The sequence below is a fragment of the Accipiter gentilis genome, chromosome 33 (assembly GCF_929443795.1).
Source record: "Accipiter gentilis chromosome 33, bAccGen1.1, whole genome shotgun sequence".
Lineage (NCBI taxonomy): Eukaryota > Metazoa > Chordata > Aves > Accipitriformes > Accipitridae > Astur > Astur gentilis.
The window spans coordinates 9,426,731-9,442,914 of NC_064912.1; the positions used below are offsets into that span (position 1 = coordinate 9,426,731).

The following is a 16,184-nucleotide window of genomic DNA, read 5'->3' on the forward strand; positions in this document are numbered from 1 at the left end:
TGTGTACTTTAGAAAATGGTTTTCCGCACAAAGTGAAAGTTGCACACACTTAAAGCTTATGGAAACACAGGGAAGTATTCTTCAATGATAACTTAATTCAAGAGTAATAATTTGAAGAATCTTTATTGAAACATTTAGATAGTATCTAAAGAAGGAAGCTCATTCCAACAAAACTACTGGTTTAACACTTCCAAATATAAAAACATTAAAAATTAATCCTTGTGGAGATAACTTTATCCCCAACAAATTATTCTTATTAACATACTTCATTGCACCAAAGAAACCAATGAGGAAGACTAGTCAACTTAATTGTTTTTGCACTTTAGAAAAATTGCACTGATTTTCATAAATTACCCCAACAGCAAAATTAACTTTGTTCATGGCATCCCAGCCCCACAGGATCTAGAAGCTGAGAGTCAAATCAGGTGACAGTACAATTCAAAACCCCCAGATTTTTCAGATTATGAAAGTCAGTCCTGCTACCACTACAGCCGTTATGATGTTAATGTGTACCTTTTGGGGGGAGAAAAAAAGACCCAACAAAAAACAACGAAGCAAACTACAGTGCTTGTATCCAGTTCTACAGGGATGGGATGGGTTTCCTCAAAAATCAGATACCTTGAGGAAAGCAAGCTTTTCCAAAAGCTCTCCTTTCCACAAGAGGCTCTCAAAATTTGCAGCAAAGTGATTAAGATAATTCAGGGGGACAAGGGAAGACTTCTGCACCTTAACTTTTGATTTATCCAAAGCTTTGCTTGTGCATTAAGTAGTCCTAGACACTATGAAGTTGTGCTGTAGTGTAAATACCCTATATAATTTCTTTGAATCTGTACAATTCCTACCATAGGTAAGTTACTGTTATTCAAAAAATAAGTGTTGAAACCATCACAAATGTATTGGTTTTTCAAGCTTTACTACAACTATCTTTAAAAATACACAACAGAAAACTCCAGTTACACTACATAAATGTGTTCAATAGTATTTGGTTTAGAAATGCCGTGCAAAGGAAAATAATGGTGCATTGGTGATTCTTTCCAGTGGCAGAAGCAAGAAGCCATTTAGGCATGCAGAGGCACTATTTCTTTCTAAAAGGCTTAAAACTCATTAACTTAATTCCCACTGGACCTAGGGCCTTAGCTGAATGGGTCAAGTCATACAACAGCAGGAAAAAATGGTTGATGGCAAGGTACTATTCAGTGACTCCTATATACACCACAGGCATCCATCCCTAATGCTCACCGCACCACAGCTGTTTGGCAATGTTCTTTATCAGGTTAAAAAAAAAGCAGCAAAACAGAGCTAGTGTGACTTCAGTAGATGTTTTGCAGGAAGGGCTAAACTGAATTTTAAATATTAAAAAAGGTGAACAATTGGCAGTTGATTTTATATTTTTTTTAAAAGTATAGTAACATAAAGTAAGATCATTTTACAATTATTGGGTGCAACTGTATTCTTATCCTGTGTATGGCTGATTGGTTAGTTAGCAACTATTATCATGCTTAGATTGCTATAGGAAGGATAACTGCCAATTGTTTTTACAAATGTTTATGAGCACTTCATAAATTTCACTAGTACTTTGGTGACACCAACATGTAGAGAGGATTAAAGCAACTGTAACAAGTGTACGATAAGACAAATCTCTGTCCCATGGGGGGAATTTATATTTGTGCAAAATCCCAGTTAATAAGTTACAGTAGTTATTACTGTACTAGTGTGTGGCACTGTTCACATTTTAAATGCATTATTAATACCCTGCCTCCAAAGGCACAGGCTTCCTCAGCCAAGTCTGAAAGCCACAGGCTGGATTTTATCTTTGACCTTCTTGTTCCTCTACCTTCATGCAGTCACGTGGCAATTTGTCACTTTGAACGTCCTCAGTGTCTGTCTTTGTTGCCTGTGCCACCTCCTTCTGCTCCTCTGCTTTTTCTGTCTCCAAAGGTCCCTGCTCTTGGCCAGGGAATAGAGCTGGGGGTCTCTGATCCACCTTCTCCAGATCATCACAGTGGCTGACTGAACTGGTCTCACTGAATGCATCAGAACTTCTTAGAGACCTTTTAAAAATTTTCTGACCTGTAGAAGTGTTTGAAGAATACAGTACCAATGAAGGCAGCAAATACAAAATGTGCTATGCACAAGTTAAGTTTCAAAGAAAGTATCTGAATTTTACAATGACAAATAGATTTTGAGTGCTAACTTGTACCCTAACCATAGGCCTACTTTCTTGCAGATGCAGATACGTATGCAAGGCAATAGCACCTCTTATTTTATCCTACGTACACAGAGACTGTTAAAAGTCAGCTGAAAAACAAGCTGCCTGCATGCACAGTGAAGTCATTCTAGGGTAGGAATTTGCACTGAAAATCACAAGTGGAAGCCAGCCAGCTCAAAAGGCGAGTTAAAACTATGGTTTTCCTGCCAGTCAAATCAACATTAATTATTAATACAACTACCCAGAAAGCGCCATAGATTTAGCAGATCTTCACCTTAGAATGACTTTGTCCACAAAATATTAGGTAGCAACAGAAATACAGTTGCTCAAATACATGATTATACATTGTTTTATGCTTTTATTTCAAATAAAACCTTTGGCATGTTTGCCTGCTGATTTTTAAAACTCAATAACCTCATAGTATTCCAGAGGAAGATTCCAGACTTCATGGGCAGTTGTCAGTTAATGGGATAACAACTTCCTGAAGTCTCAAGAATTCTTGGGAAGAAAACAGACTGGGGTGGTGTTCTGTGCCATGTTTAAATTAAGGTTTTTAATGGTGGAATTAAGGCACTAGAAGATAAGGTCTAGTTCCAGATATTATGAAAGATGGAAAATCATGCCGGTCTTTCTGTGTCATGCAACTTGGATGGCAGGATGTTTTAGCAAGTTTTAGAAATAAAATTAAGACATAGAAACTTACCAGGAAGTCTTTGCTTTGCAAAGCTGGAAGTAGGAGTTGGTGGTGGAGTAGTGCCTGTTCCTTGGGCTTTTGATACATATGTAGATTCTGTGGATTCTAGAGAGCCTACAGGTTAAAAAAAAAATATAAAGTTGAATATAGCACAAACTAGACAAGTTTTCTGTTCATCTGTATTCATAAGGTATGTAACGATCTTCTTTTTAATGCACATTTCTGCAACTGCATTTGCTAGGTTGAGTTGAAACTGCCAGTTGATGGTAATCCATTTCTGAGTACCTGGGGATAGGAGTGCCGAGACTTACACAGACGAATTAAGTTTCCTCTCACTTCACATATTCCCAGCTGCAAGCTATTGAGCAGTGTGCTTGGAAGGGGTATCTAGCTATGAGGGGACTAAGTATTCCCAAGGTAACCTTGCTGTTCTCTGCTGTAAGAGCCTTCCAGCTGGTGCATCAAGAATCAGCAAGAAAGATCCCAAATACAGCATAAGGCCTTCCTCACTGTTTACAGAGACACACAGACAGCTGGACTATTGTTCTAGGTCCAACAGACACTTTGCCGAGTTCAGGAATATTCTTAAGACTCTGCCACAATTTTTACAGTGAAAATTTATAATTGCAGAAAGTATTACATTAGTACATCAGTCTTAATGATGTAAAAGCTATAGACAGCTCTTTTCACGTGAACAGACTTGAATCACAAATACATGAGTAAAAGAAGAGTCTTTACGCTGTAATATTCCATTCATTCCTGTCTCCCACAAAGCCAGGTTCACACTAGTCCTCGGCTAGTTTCAGCCTGTCCTTGTCAGACATTACACTATTTAGCACACAAACTAGTACTTTATCAGTGTGGCAATAGGCAGATGATAGCTCAAATCAGGATTTCAGACAGAGACATCAAGTTGTAGTAGCACAGCAGAACATCCGAGTGCCACTTTGCAAGCACACTCAAGAGGATGCATGTGCACATACATGGCAAAGCAATGTCAAGACCTGAGCTACCCTGCTAGCTTATGTATTAATAAACACAGCATAAACACCAAACTTTTGCAGCATACGTAGCCAAAAGTCACAGAAATTATCCCTCTGTTAATAAATGCCCATGTCTAATATAGCTTTTTTAATGTGACTCAGCATGCAAGAATAAAATGTAAACTGTACAAGTGAGGTTAGCAGATTGTCTTACTGGGTGTTACAGAAATAGTGAAGAGTGTGTTCTTTTACATCCTGAGGGTGGATTATGTCACTCACGATCAAATTGGCACAAAAAAGCACGTTGCAATTTTAGTATAAAATTGGAACGGTTCTGATGACAGCATAAGGTGGCTGTGGATGCACTGAGTCCTACCTGCTGTTAAATTAAATGTTCTTCCCTTTGGTGAGGCTTGGAATGGAGAAAACCAGTTCAGCACAGAGCCTACTACAGGTATTTGTCGTAGCAGTCCCTGCAAAGTACACAATCAAACACTGGCTGGTAAGCAAGCTACCTATGTTGTGACAAGTCACCTAGACAACTAATGTTTATAGCCTTACCTCTTCCAGAAGTCGTTCTTCATTTGCTTTCTGAAGCTGAAGTTGTGCTTCCTGTATCCCTTTTCTAACAACTTCCGTCATGTTTTCCAACAGCTAATAAAAACCAGAAATTGTATTATTACATATATTACTCCGACTTGAAATTGTCTTTTTAGTTCAGGTTTTGAGGATACAGTTGCGGTAGTCAGATATTTTTCTAATTTAAGACAGTATTTGACAATCACTATTTTGTTATAACTAAATTAAAGAACGTACAGGCTGACTGCAGGATTTTTAAAAGATATACCCAGAGGACAGAATGTCATTTTAAACAGGAATGGTACATAGTTTTCTTTTATTTAGAAATGAGCCTGCGACCCAAATTATTCAAAGATCTGCCTAGCACATCTGCTTAGTTCATCAGATGCCGAATCTGACTAGGAAGAATTTTTAGGTTCATGGAGTACCTTTTAGTTTCTAGAAGTACCCAGGACTTAAACCAGCCTCACGGTAAGCCTAACCAGGTATGTGTCAATCTAGGTTCAGCTTTGGTTTTCAAATTTAATATACAACTGCCATTCTGATCCCTGTGGCATCCTATGCCAGCATCACTGATGTTTTACACTCAAAGGACAAGCAGCTTACTGGGAGAGCTGTAGGGGCAGTAAAAGAACAAACCCAAGAGATCAAAAAAACAAAGCCACAGTTTTGTCTTGTGCAACAGAAATGCCAATTTCCATAACTTAACATGGGTTTTATTATTACACAAGGCCTAGATGACAGGCACTTCCTCCACAATATAAAAAATTTGGGTTACTGTTGGTTAATAAAAACACAGGAAAAAGAGGAGCAGCTTCGCTCCTTTTTCCTTGGGGGAGAGGCAAGCCAGGAATTCACCACCACAGCAAGCTAAATACCCCGAGGTACTGACTACAGAAGGGGTTGCATTTAGAGTACAAGGAAGAACCACTGTGTTCTCTGGTCCAGTCAAGATGTTTGTCTTAAATTTTGGTTCTGCCTTTTAGCATACTTATTTATATGTCTTAAGGGCGTGCTGATACTGGAGTTTTTTTCTAAAAGCTTCCCCTTTGTACTAAACATCATGTGTCTAAATGATGCAAGTGTCATTCTCACAGATTGGTTCTGCTTCTCAGTTTTGGATCAAACGGTGTAAGATCCTTTCAGTATCACGGTTTTCTTATAGCTGGTTCCAAGGACTGCACCTTTCTGAGTCCTCCACTACTCCTTATTCCTCCCTAGAAGCTTCAGGATCAGTGGCCCATATTCCAACATTCGGTTCCTAATCTCTCAACTACAATAGTTAAAAAACTGAAGGTACAGGTAAACCATCTTTCATCTCACCCCCAAAGCAGCACAGGAAGTCAAGAGCAGGCAGAACATCTCCAGAAAATCCTGCTAGAAAAAATTTCATTGCCAAAATCAACATATTCCCGTGGGCAGCAATAGGCAAAGGATTTCTGAAGTTTTATTTATTTTTTAGGTGAGGAAATTAACTGCCCAACACTAGAGGAATGAAAAGAACAGACATTTGTTTGTGATGCAAGTTATTTAGGAATTCTACTTTAGAGAACATTTGGAGAACTCTGATCAGGTAAATGCTTTTACAAAAAGGAGTTGCATCATCAGCTTTATTCAATAGGTAATTTGTAATTTCCATTTTTAAGCCACCAATGTAATTTTTTTCAAACATTTTTGGGCTCAGTCTTATCTTAAAGCTGGTATATAAACAATCATCTCAATCCCATCACATGATGAGAAACACCAGCTCACAATCAGCCCCCACCTTCCCTTTTGGTTTTGGGTTGGGTTTGGGGTTTTTTTTGACAGCTTAAATTTTAGTGATAAAATGAGCCTATTTCAGTACTACTGAAGTTTTTCATTAGAAGTCCTGAACACAGGACCATGAACTTAAATCAATACATCCTCACAATATTAAAATCCTGTAACAAAAGTTCTCCTTATGTGGACACAGTTTATTACTTCCACAGTAATTAATAGTTTGTTGTGGGAAAGTACAATTTTTACTTTCACAAAGAACCAAACCATGTCCTGAAGCCAATATGGAAAGGAAAAAATAAAAGGTGCTGAAATGCTCTGTGATTTATTAATACATACTCGTGAATTTTCTTCAATTTCTCTGCCCGTTGCTGCAATAGTTTCAACTAACTCCGACACATCCAGATCCTCAGTTACCATGCCAATATAAACACAGTTCTTCTGCCCTCCAAACTCTGGACCTGTTAACACAGGGAGAATCAAGTCTTTTGACGTACAAAAATGCATTCTCACAATAGATGCAACACTCATGCTTGCGAGTCTGGAAATCCTAATACATACACACACACACACTTGAGTAATTAAAAGCAGTATCTGCATAGGTATAAATGCAGACTAAAAAAGCTCAGCACTGTAAGTTTTCAAAGAGAGAAGAGAAAACTACATTGAAACAAGAAAAACAGTTGTATAATAAATATCAGTGTTGAACATGTTTCAAATTCATTTACGGAATTACTTGGTTCCACAATTCTAGGGCACTTAATTTTTGAAAGCTGACTAGAAAAAGATCAGAGTTCTGAGTAAGCAAATTCCTATTATTTCAGCTATAATGTGGCACTATGTAAATAGGAAAGTGCTGCTAATTATCATTAAAGTCATCTGAAGCTTTTAATCTAGCCACAGAAAGCAGTGAACTCGTCAGTGGGTTTTGAATGAGATCTGCTTTTCATTAAATACAGCACTAACTGAGAAGGCTCAGTTTACAAAGAGGAACACTGCAGCTTTTATTCTTTCTGACAAGGAAGCACTTTTTGGTCTAGTTGCTCAGAAGTCCATTTTCACAGGAATTTCTGAGAACAGTGCACCTTGCTCACCCTGCTGAACATTTATGCACTGAAACAGGGATGAGGAGGAAACAAAGTTCCAGATGTTGTTTCTACAATAACCATATACACAGCAGTGTAATTTTGCATTATAATGACCTATGTACAAATGACCTACTGAACCATTATAACACAGCCAGTAAAATGACTATTAGCTTGAACAGAAGTTTTTTAAATAGTGCAGTTACCCAAAGAAAAAGTGAGATCCGACTCCAGCTCATTTAATTTTTTCAGAAGTTCTGTATTGATTTTTTCTAGTTCTTTTTCTTGTTTGTCATCATTCTTCCCATCACTGTGATAGTTGTATCTTCAAACCAAGCCAGAAGATAATTTCACTTTACAGTACGTATGAAAATATAGACGCATTTAGCATGTTTCTACAATCTTCTCTATTTTATGAACCAAAAATCTCAGAACATTACAGCTTAGATCAACACATTTAGTGGCATTGGTAATCAGAGATTTTGGGGTGGGGCGAGCTTGCGCTGCAAACTTCACTGAACACAACAAATTTCTAGGTAATATACTGATTATATTTCAACTATTTTGACTATGCAGAATCCTTCCCAGAAGACTGTATCAGAAGATCAGAACAGACACTTGAAAGGTTTTTTGACATGGTATTCAGTATATAAGTGAATCCCATTATAGATAAAAAAGTAAGTTATGCTTGGCTAAATACAGTAAGATGCACTTGCATATTACATATCCATCTAACAGATCCACACACTGCCTCCAATATTAAAACCATTGCCCTAATTTTGTTAAAACAGCTCTTCGGCTTTTCTTTAAAAAAATAATCAAAGTAAACAACATTAAAAAGGTAATTTTTTAAAAAGCACTCAAAAGCTTCAACTGAGTGCAAAGCCAAATAATAATCAGTAAACAATACATTCATATCACCACTGAAAAGACCACGTATTCCTTTCTGTTAACGCAGTCTGTCCAAATATATAATGAAGAAAATACTGAAAAATTTACCTTACAACACCTAATCCTGGCCAACTAAGATCTTCAATATACAACAGGCCTACTGTTCTTCTCACTTCTTGCTCAAATTCCTCTCTCAGTTGCAGTGTACTTGTCAATACTGGTATCTTCATTTTCAAGCAGTCTACTAACTGATCAACATCTTGTATTTCAGTTCCTAAAACTGAAGAACTGATGTGTTAGTATGTGATAAAAGTGAACAGACATCAAATAGATGTCTGAATTAAGTAATCTGTAAAGAAGCCACTCTAAGTCAATCATAAATACAATTTACAGACAGTATTGAAATATCTTGATCTATAACAGTGTTTATCCTTCAGTTATCTATCCACTGATACACCAAAGTGGAGAGAGTTAAGGATTTCATAAAAATAAGACCAATAAAAAGGATTTTCTGATGTTACAAATTAATGACAATACCCTTTTTCATTACATCAGTAGCTAGCAGCAGAAAAATGCCTCTTCCCATAGACTAACAGATCATGAATTAGCTTCCATGCTGATTTAAAACAAAACAAAACAAACAAAACATCACAGCATCATCAAGTAATTTTATTCCAAAATCTACTTTTCTGCATACACCAGGATCCTCTCATGTCAGTGTCAGGTGTTTTGATAGCCTAAGACACTCTTCCCACACAAGCTAAAAGGAGATACCATGCATCACCCCGAGCCCCTGCAGGTTGCTCTGCATCTGCTGAGTCTAAACAAAGTACATATACGGTACTGGCTTAAACATAAAATTTAAGACACTTTCCAAAACACAGATTTTTATTCCCAACCCCCATCAGTAATTATAGAAAAACCTCGATGTTTAGTAAATAATTCTTCTAGTTAAGTAGCAATATTTTGAACACAAGCACCATTTCAGTGTTGCAAACACCTCTGTAGAAAGGTCAAGCATCTTGGGTTGAGCAACTGAGAGGAAGAAAGGTAGGGATGATTTATCCTTCATATTTTGTTTATAACTGCTAGAAACAAAGAGCTTCTCCCCTTGTTTTTCCTAGTGAATTTAAGAAATAATCAGTAAAAGTCTTTCTTTGCAGAGGTGGTGAGGAAATGTCACCCACAACAGCTGAGCTACCACTAAAGCACCCATTGCCATGGCGCAGCAGAATGATAAAGCCGAGATAGTTTTGTTTTGTTTGTAAGAAAATCCTCACCATAGAATATACTAAAGAGTTTCTTGAGTATATCTGCTTTTACACCACGAGGTTGTTGTACAATTCTATAGCAAGTCGCAATTTTCACAAGTGGCTAAATTAAGTGAATGTTACCTGCAGAAGTCATTAGTGGGCTAAAACGCACACACGTGCCTTCATCTTCCAGTTCTACCACATCAACTCCACTGGCAGGGACCACCTGTGCCAGCTGCTCTCCTAGCTGAAGGGATAAGGCGCAGTTAAAGAAACACACAGAGTGTGACCTCCTGCAGTTGCTGACTCAGGCTAGACTCTTCCTACCATTAAGGGGAACCACAAACTAAACACAGTTTTCTATATTTCTCAAAATCACTTCTTACGGCAAAATACTTCAGCTTGCTGGTGATACGACAAAGTTGGACTATACTTAAAATAATGAAAATTCAGGGTAAGCTACAAGTGTTACAAGTCAGAAGTTTCTGCAAAATTGTCACTGTCATTAAGTATGCCATAATTACTACGCAATTGATCCAAAATAGTTATGTGCTCAGCTCTCTGAAAGCACATGTTTCTAGAATTAATTCTCTTAAGATCTGGAAAAGAAAGACTGTTTATTCATGAATACACAGACATCGTCAATGAAGTATTTAGCTGATTAAAAAGAGTTCTAAAGTTTTCATGTATTCCCACAAGACCAAAGAAAAAAATCCACTACGAACAGCTTAAGATGCAGTAATAATTTCAGTAGTAATTACATATGTAAAATAATCAGAAACATGAAAGCAACTTTGCTTCAGAGCAAATTCATCTTTTAAATCCAAAGCGCCCACTAGTTTTGCAGAGGATACAAGATCAATAATAACTACCAAACTAGTCTACCAAAGGTCTTATAATTACTCATGAACCCCTGGAAACATTCCCCTGTCACTTCTTTTTTCCTAAAGAGAAAAAGCATCCATTCTTACCCACTGATTGAAAGTGTCATAAATGTATCTTTCGTTGCTTATTATGGGGTGCTGAATAGTTGAGGCCTGTGCAGCATGTGAGGTTTGATCTGAATCCAAAGATATAAGAATCACAGAAGTGGATTTTTATTTACTTAATTAAACAAAAGGCAACCTAAAATTTAGATAAAAGACAATTACATTTCCTAGGTAATGTAACACATCTAGATGATGTACTGGACCTCAAGCAGACTAGCAAGGATTTTTTTTTTTTTAAAAGGTGTGTTGAACATGAAAAATACTAGAAGTAAAATAGAGAGTTGAATATACTAGTTTTAAAAACAACCAATAAAATACTTCTCTCAGTTTTGAGGTTCAAATGCCCCAATGGAAATAAAAACTATGTTTTCACAAAGCAAAATCCTGTCACAGCAGGCTGCAATATTTAATTTGATGCATTCGGGTACTTTTTTAATCAAGTTTTAATGATTACTTTCTGTTTTAAACCACACTAAAATAATACTAAGTATTTAAAGAGTCCATTATACACAAAAAACATGCAGAAATGGCCAAACATCTTAAATCCTTATAATTCAGGTGGGTGACTTCTCCCTAGCAAAGCTTTTCAAATAAATGCATCCACCAAGTCACTAGGCCTGGATGAATACGTTTACTTTGTGAGTGCAACCATTAATTAGATTAAAACCAAAACCAATCCTCCTCCATGCACAACACAAAAAATCCACAGAAAATTAAAATTAACACTCATAACAACACTACGAAGTTTTCTAGAAGTGTTTTGCCTCATCCCAGCTGGACATGTCCCCATCCTCAGACCGTGCACATACAAACAGCGCAACATCATCCTCTGTTGTAGCCGAGAACAAAAATCCTCTTTCTCAGAGAGCACATCTAAGTAAGGACGTTCTGCTCAGAGCCACATGTGGCATGGCTACTGTATACCCACAACAGTATTTCCAGAGCTGTTCCTAACATGTTCTGCTATTTTTAAAACTATTGCAACAGCAAGTATAATAAGTAAAACAGAGAAACATGGTTCTTGCAACTAGCCACTAAAAGTTTAAAAGGAGCAGAAAGCCTGCAAAAAACCCAAGGAAGATGCTCCTCCATCAGTACACTCAAACACAGCTTGCAGCTTATGAGACTTCCATCATCTGCTCTCACGATCAAAATCATATGCAAATCTCTCCTCACTCAGGAAGGCAGAAAATGACTTGTTATGAAAATTTAAAACACTGCAGTCTATCTAAAAAAAGAAGCTATCACATGGATGGATTCTATCACTAGATTATGACCAGCATTCACAACCTTTTTAAAAGCGTGTTACACAAGAGAATTGCACTACATAACATTTACCTCACCAAATTAATTTTACAAATTAGTAGCTTAAAAACTATAAAGAGGGTTTCTTGGTTTTGTTTTTAAATAAATCACATACCTCTATTTGAATATTCCTGGAAGAACTTGAAAACCACCACTGGTGAACTCAGTTCATCTTCAACCTTAAAAAAAAAAATTAGATATATTTTCACATATTTTTTAAAGATTTAACACTATGTATAATTCCCTAGACTGCTGAGCAAAGCAGCTTATTTTTATACTGGTGTCAAAACAACATTCACACTATCTCAGTATTAGAATTTAACTCTAGGAGTGCAAGTAAACATATCTGTAAACACAGGAAAGTAAATCATTATTCAGTTAAAGCAGAATTGTATTGATTTAGAGTATGCATAATTAAAAATTGGGCACTATAAACCAAGACACCTAAGCATGTTCATTAGCAAATATATTGTACTAAATAGTTCATTTAGCTTTAAGTATTTTCAAATATTAGCATAAAAAAAATTCTCTTGGAAATTGCACCAGAATCATTGGAGAACATCAAGAAAGTTCCAGCAGGAATAACAAGGTTATAAATGATCCTGCTTTATGGATAGGAGAAACGGACTGTGCAACTTCTGGAAGCAATCTGATGCTACGTTTCACAATCCTAAAAATGGAAGATTTATTTAAGTAGAAGGGGGAAGTGCTACACCAACTTGAACTCCCAAGGCCACTGTTGTGGTTTAACCCCAGCCAGCAACTAAGCACCACGCAGCCACTCACTCACTTCCCCCTCCACCCAGTGGGATGGAGGAGAAAATTGGGAAGTAAAACTCGTGGGTTGAGATAAGAACAGTTTAATAGAACAGAAAAGAAAAAAATAATAATGATAACACTAATAAAATGACAACAGTAGTAATAAAAGGATTGGAATGTACAAATGATGCGCAGTGCAATTGCTCACCACCTGCCGACCGACACTCAGTTAGTCCCCAAGCAGTGATTCCCCCACCCCCACTTCCCCCAGTTTATACATTAGATGGGACATCCCATGGTATGGAATACACGGTTGGCCACTTTGGGTCAGCTGCCCTGGCTGTGTCCTGTGCCAACTTCTTGTGCCCCTCCAGCTTTCTCGCTGGCTGGGCATGAGAAGCTGAAAAATCCCTGACTTTAGTCTAAACACGACTTAGCAACAACTGAAAACATCAGTGTTATCAACATTCTTCTCCTACTGAACTCAAAACACAGCACTGTACCAGCTACTAGGAAGACAATTAACTCTATCCCAGCTGAAACCAGGACAGCCACTAATACTCTTTGAAAAACAATTTTTACATAAATGGTTGCTGTCACTCAGTGATCCATGAATTATCTATTGCCCCAGAAAACTAAGCTGAATATATTTTCTATACATCAAGTGCCAATTACAATTGGCAGGACGAGGCGGGGGGGGGGGGGGGGGGGGCGGGGAGTAAAACCACCAAACCCTACTGAACAGGACATTTCACAGAAACTGAATTTGGAATGAATACATTAGACATAATTTCTAAAACTATTTTTTGTGTAAAAACCACAGCTGGGATAATTTTTGCATACAATTTCACAGGGTTCACAGTTATCATCTCAACAGCAGGGTAAGATGCAGCCAGAATCTATTAGAGAGGCTTATGGAAACTGGTTTCATAAATGTATTAATGAACAAATCCACATTTTAAATTGAATTAAGACAACCTCTGGAAACAATTTCTGGATGTTGTTCTGTCAGCTCCACTGAGTGCATGAGTACAGAGCAATGGAACAAACACAATCTAGAGGTCACACACAAGCAAGCCACACAATTTCATTGAATACCAGAACTTAATTAGAAAGATACCAAGCATCGTCAAAACAATGACTATGATTTAAGTAATATTTTTAAATATTTTTTTAAATCAAAGTTATTCTTATCATTTAATAAGCAAAGATTAAGCTATACAACCAAAGCATTAAATGCAGACTGTACCGAAGTTTTAATGAAATCCAGGTTTTTCAAGTTTTCCAGCAACCTTTGACTCTAAAACACCACAGCAGAAGGGAAACAAAAGGAAGAGACAAACGCACAGTTTTAGAAGTTGAAAACTATTCTGAAAAATATTAAATATTTACTACTATCATTTCTGTTTCTGAACAAACCCCTATGACCTGTCAGAGATTCATTCAGTTCTTTCTTGTAAATTTAGAATGCAACGGAAAAAATATTTTCTATTTTTAGTAAAACACTGACTACAAAGCTATTTTCATTAAAATAAAGTCTCGGTGTATTTATTGACAAAGTTCCAGAGATACTACAAATCCACTGACTAACTAAAGCACAGTGTGTAGCAGAACAGTTAATTTTCTCAAAGCTACCATAGGAAGTGGTTATGATGGCTTTCTAAATTATTTTCATTAGAAAAGACATTCTTACATTGTGGTTTAAGACTATTAATAGACTATTATAAAAGCTAAGATCAATCTTAGATGCCACAAAAATGACTAATGATACTTTGTCACTCTTTTAGGTCTGCCGTGCCAATAGCTTCTTCACTAACCATTACAGAAAATTTCCATTTCCCTTTTGCCCTTCTTTGAATTTTTTCTAAGTGCTGTACCTTTAAGGAAAAATGTTTTGCATATAAACACTGCATTTTTTTAACTAAGACATTATATCGGACCTTAATTTTTACTAGGCTAAGGACTCAACTGTAAAAATAGTGCACTTGCCACTGTTTCTGAAGAAATGTTTTGAAGTCCTTTTTGTCAGGCATTTATAACTTACTATTACTTAAAACAATATGATGCCAAGTAGAGTAGGAAAATCAGAAAGTCCTTCTCTGAACAGCTTTCAAGCAAAATAGTTAAAATAGAGAAGTGACAAAATAAAGGAAGTGATTATGTTACTTCACTGTTTAGAAAGAACAAAGATTAAGTATTTCTCATTAAAACCTAATAAAATATACCTTCTAATAGTAAAAGCACATCCCTCTCCCAAAAACTTTACTCTGCTTTTGTAATTTGTAACACAATACAAACCAATATGCTATACTGTCAACAACTACAGTATTTTTAGTTGATTCTTCTACAATGCATCACAACAGTCAAAAAAGATGTATTAACAGCTATTATAAAAACATTCCTAAGCATAATAGTGTTCTCTGATAGCCATCTGGATATTGCTTGTACTGTTGTTGCTATCTGAACTTTGTTTCTGCTTGGAGACTCAAACTGTTAAATTAGATGGTGAGGATTCTTAAGAACAGTCTCCAACCCATACTCAAAGAAGCAAAGTATTCATAAACAATGTGCCAACAAGCTGTTGCTTACTAGTTGTGAGGCATGCTTTATCCTTTCCACAATCCCATCATGGCCCAGGTACTGCAAGGAGAGCCACAGTGGCAGGGCACGGAGCTTCTCTACAGGCTGGCTTGATGTCAGCCCAGCTGCTAAGGACTAAAGAGGAAAATAAACAATAAACAAACCACTATTAACCTCTCTAAAATTATTCCATTTTTGCCAGCTTACGGAGTATGTCACAGCTTAAATAGGGTAGCTTTTGCAAATTATAATTTAGATGCTTATTAAGAACAAGTCACTATACCATGATCAAAATTAAAGTTTCAAGATCTTGAGAACAACGCCTGAGAAGCTGGACGTACCAAAGATGGATCCTCATGTCTGTAGAGTGTCACTGCAGGTACAGCCGGAAGACCCAGCCAGGAACCCAGAGTAAGAGTCATGCTGTCACATTTTGTAGCAGTCTGAAGTTTATTACAATAAACAGAATATGAGCCATATATATTTTTATTAGATCTTGACCTTAAAATCTAGAGCACATTATTAAAGTTTCTGGACGTAGTAAAACATACCAGTACAGAAGAGGAGACATAACCCAAAGCCAAAGTTGCCAAATTCACACTAGAAAAAGAAAGTGGTTTTAGCACATACTTAATATTTATTAAGAGATAACATTTTAATCTTCAGTTTAAATACTTCATGGTGATGTGTAAAGGGAAGTAATTTTTGTTCTTATGTTTTTTATTAACAATGCAGTAGATGTTGCTACATGGTCTTCCAAGATTGAAAGCCCAAAAGTAAAAATCCATTTTAATCTAAAAATGTTTCAGTCCAACCTTTGGGGAAATCATTCCCCAGAGTCTCACCCATAATTCAGCATCTTTCTGGGATCAGAAATAAATAGCATGCAAATATAACACTATACAATGAAGTATCAGCAGAAAAAGTCTCTACTCCAGGCTCAAAAAAATTAGTCTTAGAGCACTGGAGTCTTCACTAACATTGTCTAATTCTTGGAATTTCTTTTCCTCTTGGTTTAATCCTCCTCCCAGTTATGTTGCACATTGTACTTGCAGCAGTCGTCTTGACAACCTTCATTAAAGTGTCATCTCTTCCACAC

The 16,184-nt window shown here is 36.7% G+C and overlaps 1 protein-coding gene across 3 annotated transcripts in view; it reads right to left on the reverse strand.

Annotated features, from left to right (window-relative positions):
• Positions 1-96: 96 nt before the first annotated feature.
• The window catches only part of PDXDC1 (pyridoxal dependent decarboxylase domain containing 1), a 34,180-nt gene continuing 18,092 nt past the window's right edge, over positions 97-16,184 (reverse strand). For 2 of the 3 annotated variants that reach the window (XM_049835367.1, XM_049835368.1), the window contains exons 10-23: positions 15,637-15,685; positions 15,427-15,528; positions 15,095-15,220; positions 13,755-13,805; positions 11,862-11,925; positions 10,424-10,512; positions 9,594-9,699; positions 8,308-8,479; positions 7,515-7,633; positions 6,563-6,684; positions 4,448-4,540; positions 4,263-4,359; positions 2,913-3,017; positions 97-2,070 (exon numbers count right to left, since the gene is read on the reverse strand). In XM_049835367.1, the coding sequence (XP_049691324.1) occupies positions 1,808-2,070; positions 2,913-3,017; positions 4,263-4,359; positions 4,448-4,540; positions 6,563-6,684; positions 7,515-7,633; positions 8,308-8,479; positions 9,594-9,699; positions 10,424-10,512; positions 11,862-11,925; positions 13,755-13,805; positions 15,095-15,220; positions 15,427-15,528; positions 15,637-15,685 (1,558 nt within the window). In that variant the 3' untranslated portion in view covers positions 97-1,807. Of the gene's footprint in view, positions 2,071-2,912; positions 3,018-4,262; positions 4,360-4,447; positions 4,541-6,562; positions 6,685-7,514; positions 7,634-8,307; positions 8,480-9,593; positions 9,700-10,423; positions 10,513-11,861; positions 11,926-13,754; positions 13,806-15,094; positions 15,221-15,426; positions 15,529-15,636; positions 15,686-16,184 lie in introns of those variants that run through there. The other variant, XM_049835369.1, reaches the window with a different exon arrangement.